Raw genomic sequence first — 9,676 nt, forward strand, 5'->3', positions numbered from 1 at the left:
ATTTGAGTTTATAAATTCTAGGAACCATTGGGCTAGGGTGTTGGGGCTTGAGTAGTGCTCCCAGTCTATGTTTGGGTAGTTAAAGTCACCCAATATAATGGTGTTTGGAGAGACCTTCATATTCTCCAGAATCTTCAGGAAAGCTGAGTGGGGTTCTTGAGTTTGAGAGGGTGGTCTGTAGCAGGCTACAAACTGGAAGGCAGTTTTGCCCACTGTTAGTTGCACATGGATGGTCTCAGATGCTTCGTGCAGTGCCATTAGCCTGGAGGTATGGGTATCTTTGATGAATATGGATACTCCCCCTCCTCTTGTGGTTCGGTCCGAGTTTTGGGGCCGAAAAGCATGGTATGAGGTATAGCCTGGTAGTGCTGGGGTGCTCTCGGGAGCCTTGAGCCAGGTTTCTGTTACTGCACAGATATCGATATTCTCCATACTGAGGAGAGCCTCGGGTGCGTGCATCTTGAGGTTTAGACTTCTGGCGTTGAGCAGCATTACCCTTAGTTTCTTTTTCCTTGTGTTGTCTAAGGAGGTGGGTTTGTCTTTTGAGCCTTGCCTAAAAAAGGCACTATGGGGGTGGCAAGAGCCTTGGCCAGTATTCGAAAACCGAGGGGTGACTGGTGCAAGCCGTCCCTAGCGAAGCAACGTGGCTTGTCAAGCATGTCATCCCAGGCTGACAGACACTGGATCCCCTTTGAGTGACACCAATACTTTAGCCAGTTGTTGAAATTGATCATCTTGTCTTCATATTGTGGCATCATTCTTGCTGAGGGTAAGATGCTACTCAAAGTCAAGGTCATACCAGCCTGGGCCACATGATCAGAGAGCTCCTCTATGTCTCTTTTCATGTAATCCAGGGAGGTACGTCTTAGGTCATTCACACCAGCATGGATAATGACGGAGTCATATTTGTACTTGCTTTGGAGTGACCTGAGTGCTTGTGTTATGTGGCAGATCCTGGCACCCGACAGGCAGCTTACAGTGACCCTCTCCTTGTTCAGCCTGGTGAGAGGGACGTCGGTGTGTCTGACAATAGAGTCGCCTATTACAAGTGTATTAGGTGTGTTGTTTAGCCTTAAGTGCTGTTACTGTGTGTCTTGAGCTGCTGTTATCTATTGGTTTAAATTCGCCTCTCTCTAACCGTTCATGCATCAAATATTGATCGACACGTGGTTGTTCCAGGAGTTCTTGCAATGTCATTTGTGAGCTTTCCGTTTTTTTCCCTTTTCTTGTGGTGCTGTTCTTTGTGGTGGTTTTGCTTTTTAGTGCTTTATTCCACATCAGTTTTGTCTGCTTAGTTCCATTTCCACTCCTTTACAGAATGCTTCTGCTAATCCGAGTAAAAGTGTCATCTTATACATGCTTTAGAACTTTCGGTATATTTAGATCTAACAATATAACATTTGTAAAGTATACACCTGTTTTAAGTGACCAAGTATTTTCAAGTTCTGAGAGTGGAATTTGTTTTTTTTTGTAAAAATGACTGAGCAAGTACTTAATTAGGAAATAGGCAGCAAAGACAATTTAGTTGTGTAGTTTTCATTAGCCATTGAAAAACAAATTCATCTGTCTAACTTTGTTCTTTAGAACCATGAAGAGCTTTAGTTAGCCAGGACTCCTTCATGAGCTGGTCAGAACAACCAGTATTTGTGTGTATCATCGGAGTTGATGGTGGGGAATTTATAGTACCAGTATATTATACTCTTTTATGTCGAACATGAAAGGGTGATCTTAGTGCATCCTCCATTACATGATACAAATGTCTCCCTGCTATAACCCAGAGATTATGCATTATGTCTTAAGAGGTGGTCATTGGCCTTTACTAGGGGGCATGCTCCCTTTCATTGGGAGAAAGGCCACACATGAATTGAGGTATTCCCCTAGCTAGAGGGGTTAAAAGTTTATAGTGTCCCTCTGGCATACTGTATTCCATAGCTTTACTCAGGCCTGCTTTGGGGGTCACAGGGATAGTTAACATGGCAGCCTGTACTGGCCTTCTAGGGAGCTGTCTCATTTTGGTGCACTGTCCATTTTGTGGACTTCTGTCCTTCTGCCATACTAACAGCCGTACTCTTGATCTAGTAGAGGTCCCAGTGATGGGTTGTAGGTGAACTGCATCATAGGTACTGATCGCCCCTTTAGGGGTGTCTGTCCTTCTGATGTAGCCTGCAACTCTACTTTACTTTTCCTTGCACAGCCTGGAGACCTACATCCGTCCAGGGCACATTTGTATGTTGGCTGTAGTGTGTAGGCAAGCCTTCTAGTATTCAAATCAGTGTGCCTTAGATATTGGCTTGTAGCACTTTTCCATACATGTATCGCACACAAGTGTGTGCGTGTGTGGTATGTATGTTAATGTCACAAATACACTCACACGGGTTACCCTTAAGTAGTCAAGTACTGTGACATCAAAATGCATATTCTCAAGCCAAAGACAGGGTGTGCTGGCATTGTAAAACGATAGGGTGTTCAACCTGTGCTGCCATGCATTGGAATACAGTGTGTAATGGGCCTGTCCTCCTGCACATCACGTTTTAGCACATGTTTCTGGGTCTGAGCCATTAGGAACATTTGTTATTTGATGCATGCAAGCCAAAGATGACCATCTTGGCCACTGATTTTGCAGGTTACAACATGTTCTGTCCAAGGATGTGCATTTCTGTGGCATAATACTGTAGTGTGTGTGTGTCTCTACGTGTGCGTGAGTGTGCTCGCACACGCATGTGTTTATACATGCATGCATATATATATACACATCTGTGTGTGTATGTATATGTAGTTATATATATGTGTGTGTGTGTATGTGTATGTCTGTGTGTGTGTGTGTGTGTGTGTGTGTGTGTGTGTGTGTGTGTATATATATATATATATATATATATATATATATATAAAATGTGTGTGTGTATGTATTTATATAATTTGGAAGTAGTGGGGGAGAAAATCTAATACATTAAATGTCAATGTCAAAACTTTAAAACACAGACGTCAACACCACCATGTATGCGCCTAGCAAAACTTCATATTAAAAATAAATAAAAACATTTTTTTGTTCAACAGCTGTTGACCAAACATGTGCAAGATATTCTGCAAGGAACTCACATATTATTTCATCTAAAAGTCAACCTATCTAAGCACAGCATATCCAAACTCATTTCATCTAAAGTGTCAAAACTCAAAAAGAGAGAACAAATGTTTTTTGTGCACCGTAGAATGTTTTTATGATCACTTGTGTTGGTGTTGGGTGTATGTTGTTTCATCTAAAAATTCAACTTAAATAAACCCAAACTTACTGAATATCTCTTAACCTAAACTGGCAAAATTAAAGAAGAAAAAAACAGAACAGATATTTTTGTACATTATAAAATGATTTTTTGATCATTGGTATGAGTTTTCTTAAAGACGTGTAATTTAATATTTTAATTTGCTGTATTACAGTGGGCTGGATTGTTCTAATTGGTAATGCACTTCAGTGTTTTTCCCTTTATTCTACTATACTGTGACCATGGACTTGTTTTATATAAGATAGGGGTTGTGGGGGACAGAAAACTTTTTTTCTTTTTTCTAGTTTTGCTAGTTTAGATGAAATGGGTTTAGGTAAGTTGTGTTCAGTAATTTGTTGTTAGGTCATCACACACACACACACACGCACACACACACACACACACACACACACACACACACACACACTGCGGTTCTTTTGGCACATGCCTGCTCCTTTATTGGTTCTTTATCTCACAGTGCGTGATGCATGGTTGTGTACATATTGGCTTTGGTGGGGTCACAGACTGTACATTTGCAGTAAAACAACAAAAAAGCATCACACAAGAGAGCTGCTTCTCCGGTAAAGCCAGATTCTAAATTGTTTAATAAAAACTCAAAGCTCGGTACATAATATTCTGGTTTATAATAGAGCTTGAAGGTTTCGCCAAAGAGTCATGCAGAGTTATGTCAAAATGGTTGTGGTACCTAGAAGCTTGACTTGTAAATGGCCTGTGCAACAACCTATCTGTGAAGTGGTATCCAGAGAGAAAGGCCAACTCGATGCAAAAAGTGAGACATTCTAATTCGGGATACGTGGATTGAATTGACAGGTCCATTTCAACTTACTGAAATTAAATATTCTGAAAGTTTATAATGCTGAATGTACAATGTGGAAATGTGAAACTACTGCAATCAAAGTACATAACCCCAACATGTGATGAGAGCTGGACTTGTCCTTCCCCACCATGCTTTGCAGGACCCGTGTTCGTACTTATTTCTTGAATGGGTGACTGATGCTATTTGTGGTTTGACTGGGTACTGGTACAATGTACATACATAGCACATGTATGCTGTTAGTAGGTATTTTGAGTTTAGCATTGAACAGTTTCAGCATTTTGACATTTCAGTATTCTCCATTTTCAGTATATCACTATTCAAAAAGTTATGTACCCAAGTTGTCATAATTTAATTTTGAATAGCATTTGATTATTTTTAAATTGCAAAAACTTGTAGTAAGGGCATGTTCCCCTTTCTCCAGTGGTTGTGTGGTGTAATCCCTGGGTGTGGGGATTGCCCTGCAGCACAGATGTTGAAAAGTTTTCATTGTGGAAGTCATCATTTCTGGGTGTCAGCTGTCGTTTTTCAGTGGTTTACATTTGCAGTCATAGTAATTTTGATTAGATACTGTGATTCCATCTAATGTGCAAATTCAAAAATTGTAGAAGCTGCAGCTTCATTAGAGGAGGGCTGTTATTTTCTCATTTGTTGAGCAAAGAATAAAATTTGGCATTCCTTCAACATTCCACGTATGTATTTTGTTTACAGAGGAAAAAGGTGCGTCTGTCCCTGAAAAGTGAAAGCAGCTGTATGAACCACTTAATTCAGGCATGTTTTTCCCCCAACAGGTGTGAAGGGGGTCCAGGTTGAGGAGATCTACGACCTGCAGAGCCGATGCCAGGGGTAAGTTACAGCTGTGTCTGCTAAGGAAGAAAACTTTTGTACTGAAAACGTATTAAGTAACAGGATGAGCAATTAGCTTTTGCACACGTAAAATCATGTTACAACGTGCAGGCTGAGGGTGCTTTGTACATGTAAAATCATGTTACGGTGTGCAGGCTGAGGGTGTTTTGTACATGTAAAATCATGTTAGTGTGCAGGCTAACGGTGTTTTGTACATGTAAAATGTTACGGTGTGCAGGCTGAGGGTGTTTTGTACATGTAAAATCATGTTAGTGTGCAGGCTGAGGGTGTTTTCTACATGTAAAATCATGTTAGTGTGCAGGCTGAGGGTGTTTTGTACATGTAAAATCATGTTACAATGTGCAGGCTGAGGGTGTTTTCTACATGTAAAATCATGTTAGTGTGCAGGCTAATGGTGTTTTGTACATGTAAAATCATGTTACAACGTGCAGGCTGAGGGTGCTTTGTACATGTAAAATCATGTTACAACGTGCAGGCTGAGGGTGCTTTGTACATGTAAAATCATGTTACAACGTGCAGGCTGAGGATGCTTTGTACATGTAAAATCATGTTAGTGTGCAGGCTAACGGTGTTTTGTACATGTAAAATGTTACGGTGTGCAGGCTGAGGGTGCTTTGTACATGTAAAATCATGTTACAACGTGCAGGCTGAGGGTGTTTTGTACATGTAAAATCATGTTACAGTGTGCAGGCTGAGGGTGCTTTGTACATGTAAAATCATGTTACAACGTGCAGGCTGAGGGTGTTTTGTACATGTAAAATCATGTTACAGTGTGCAGGCTGAGGGTGCTTTGTACATGTAAAATCATGTTACAACGTGCAGGCTGAGGGTGCTTTGTACATGTAAAATCATGTTACAACGTGCAGGCTGAGGGTGCTTTGTACATGTAAAATCATGTTACGGTGTGCAGGCTGAGGGTGTTTTGTACATGTAAAATGTTACAACGTGCAGGCTGAGGGTGTTTTGTACATGTAAAATCATGTTACAACGTGCAGGCTGAGGGTGTTTTGTACATGTAAAATCATGTTACAGTGTGCAGGCTGAGGGTGTTTTGTACATGTAAAATCATGTTACAGTGTGCAGGCTGAGGGTGCTTTGTACATGTAAAGTCATGTTACAACGTGCAGGCTGAGGGTGCTTTGTACATGTAAAATCATGTTACAACGTGCAGGCTGAGGCTGCTTTGTACATGTAAAATCATGTTGCAACGTGCAGGCTGAGGGTGCTTTGTACATGTAAAATCATGTTGCAACGTGCAGGCTGAGGGTGCTTTGTACATGTAAAATCATGTTACAACGTGCAGGCTGAGGGTGCTTTGTACATGTAAAATCATGTTACAACGTGTAGGCTGAGGGTGCTTTGTACATGTAAAATCATGTTACAACGTGCAGGCTGAGGGTGCTTTGTACATGTAAAATCATGTTACGGTGTGCAGGCTGAGGGTGTTTTGTACATGTAAAATGTTACAACGTGCAGGCTGAGGGTGTTTTGTACATGTAAAATCATGTTACAACGTGCAGGCTGAGGGTGTTTTGTACATGTAAAATCATGTTACAGTGTGCAGGCTGAGGGTGTTTTGTACATGTAAAATCATGTTACAGTGTGCAGGCTGAGGGTGCTTTGTACATGTAAAATCATGTTACAACGTGCAGGCTGAGGGTGCTTTGTACATGTAAAATCATGTTACAACGTGCAGGCTGAGGGTGCTTTGTACATGTAAAATCATGTTGCAACGTGCAGGCTGAGGGTGCTTTGTACATGTAAAATCATGTTGCAACGTGCAGGCTGAGGGTGCTTTGTACATGTAAAATCATGTTACAACGTGCAGGCTGAGGGTGCTTTGTACATGTAAAATCATGTTACAACGTGCAGGCTGAGGGTGCTTTGTACATGTAAAATCATGTTACAGTGTGCAGGCTGAGGGTGTTTTGTAGATGTAAAATCATGTTAGAATGTGCAGGCTGAGGGTGTTTTGTAGATGTAAAATGTTACGGTGTGCAGGCTGAGGGTGTTTTCTACATGTAAAATCATGTTACAACGTGCAGGCTAAGGGTGTTTTCTACATGTAAAATCATGTTACAGTGTGCAGGCTGAGGGTGTTTTCTACATGTAAAATCATGTTACAGTGTGCAGGCTGAGGGTGTTTTGTACATGTAAAATCATGTTACAGTGTGCAGGCTGAGGGTGTTTTGTAGATGTAAAATCATGTTAGAATGTGCAGGCTGAGGGTGTTTTGTAGATGTAAAATCATGTTAGAATGTGCAGGCTGAGGGTGTTTTCTACATGTAAAATTATGTTATGGTGTGCAGGTCCATCATTGACTACAGTGCTTCCCTTGGATTTACCTGACCAGGCACATACAACAACTGTAATATCCACAGAGGTTCCTCACAAAAAGAATACAAGACATTAACAGCATGTCCTATTCAGACCGCCTCAAAGCCCTATCCCTGTGCTTTGCCTCCTACAGACTGTTGAGGGGTGGTTTATATCTGGCATGCAAGGCATCCCTGGATCCTGTTCTGATGGGCCTCTTGCATGTATGCAAAAAAAAATATCAGAACTACCCAGTCCAGGGACTTAAATCTTGTTGGTAACATAAATAGGACCTGTTGGAGGGGCATGTGTTATCTCTCAGAGAATATTCCTTCTTTGGAACCGGCTTCCTGTCCATGTGATGCAGAGTTCTTCCCCGACCCTCTTCGAGCGTAACCTTGACCAGTGGATGGGAAATCAGAAATCCATTCTTGGTCTGCCACTTTTATCACTAATGGACAAAGGCAGCCTGTAATTGCTTGACCACTCATACCCTAACTTACTTATACCCCTCAAAACATCACCTAGGGCACCAAAAACTGATACATTTAGGATGTGAAGGTAAGCTTATAAAGACCTCTGTGGTTGTTTGTCTGTTATACATCTTTGAACCTATGAACCTGTGAATTGTGTGTGAGATATGGTAGGTCTCATTACTTTGCATTTGCTTCATCTGTTTAACTTGACAGAGAAACTGGAAGGATATGGACCTTGAATTTTACACACAACATCTGCAGCTGTATCTGTGCATAAGATGAGGTGGTGAATGTTTAAAAGGAGCTTGATAGTGCAGACGTCTTAATAAAGTTACTTAGATTTCGGGCAAAGAATTCTAAATGAATGCGTCTGAATAGCAAACCCAAGGGAAGGCTACGCACTGGAAGGTGAAATACTGACATGTAATTAGCTGATCCAGCATGGAGAATTCTTTTCACCTCCATGTGCCCACTGTGTGACTTTGAACAAGTCACTTAACATGACAGGTGGTCTCAGATCACTCTGAAAAAGAAAAATTACATCCTGTGGGCTTACCCAATTAACAGATGAATAAAATAAAAAAATTAAATATTTGTTATAAGAAGACAGTAAGGGAAGCAGAAAAAGGGTATGCTGGTTGTATAGCAGAAATCAGGATGCTGTGAAAGGATTGGGCCACCTTCTCCAACTCTAGGACTTGAGTACAAATGCAAAGGCACCAACACTGCTCACGGAATAAACTAATTAAATATACTTCAATACTTTATAAGCGCTTTTGTCTTTATTCACATAAAAAACTTCATCAGAAAGAACATAACATAGGAAATGCTCATTCATTTAAAAAATGCTTATGTAAATACACTTAACAGCCAATCCCCAGAATCACCCAATCAAATCACACAGAACCTCCAAAAACTTCAGCTTTACTCCGTAGCATATCACCTACTCTGAGGTGATCTCTGCCTAACATATAAAGCTATGTCAAACCCAGAGCAGTTGGACATGCTACACCTAAAGAAATCCAAATCCCTCCGAGCTACACACTCTAGGGATCTAAACCTTGTCACCACAATAAACAGGACATGCTGGAGGGATAGAGTTCTGTCCCAGAGACTTACCATACTCTGGAACAAGCTTTACCCGTCTTATGTCAAGCAAAGTTCCTCATTAGCACTCTTCAAGAAAAATCTTGATGAGTGGATGGAAAATAGGAAATACAGCCTGGGGATCACTTCTGTGGCTCTGCTCAACAGGGGCACAGGAAAATAACTTTCTTGGGTGGCATAAGCCAGGGAACCTTGCTGGCTAGGCTTACTTAGGCCCTTGGGCCGATAGCCTAGTACGTACGTATGAACCATTTAATTGATAAAACCTTACTACGTACAAAGCTGTTAAAAGCACAGTAGCACTCAAAACTCAGTATTATTTAAACAATTATTAATATATTAATTGTAGTAATTTGCACATACTAAATTGTCTTATTATTTAATACTTTTAGTTTTAATAAACAATTAATACAAAATTGGTCATTTAGCCCTGGCCATATATTGGCATTCAGCAATAACTGCCAATAAAGCTCCTGTTTTTGTAATAGCAATGGCCATGGGTCCCCCTCCCCGCTCATTTATTTCCACTTTCTCCAAAATAATAAATTTAAAATTATGCCTAGAGTTGTAACACAGATGTTTTCCTAAAGCTTTTGTCTCCTTTCGTTTCCTTATATCATTCACATGCTCACAAGTATAATCTCTTAACTTCCTCTTGGTCTTCCCAGTATAATAAGCTGGACATTGCTGACATAAAGACAGGTAAACCACCCGACTTGTTTGAAAATCATAACGACCCTTAACAGTAAACATTTTGTTTATTTTAAATCTTTCACCTTCCAGAATATATTTACATCTTGAGCAGTAACCACATTTAC

The 9,676-nt window shown here is 40.6% G+C and overlaps 1 protein-coding gene across 2 annotated transcripts in view; it reads left to right on the forward strand.

The window, feature by feature from the left end:
• Positions 1-9,676, forward strand: part of BAP1 (BRCA1 associated protein 1) — a 1,282,715-nt gene that overhangs the window by 134,920 nt on the left and 1,138,119 nt on the right. For both annotated transcript variants that reach the window (XM_044078929.1, XM_044078930.1), the window contains exon 3: positions 4,884-4,938. In XM_044078929.1, the coding sequence (XP_043934864.1) occupies positions 4,884-4,938 (55 nt within the window). The remainder of the gene's footprint in view (positions 1-4,883; positions 4,939-9,676) is intronic.

The sequence above is a fragment of the Protopterus annectens genome, chromosome 7.part1 (assembly GCF_019279795.1).
Source record: "Protopterus annectens isolate FY-2018-M chromosome 7.part1, PAN1.0, whole genome shotgun sequence".
Lineage (NCBI taxonomy): Eukaryota > Metazoa > Chordata > Ceratodontiformes > Protopteridae > Protopterus > Protopterus annectens.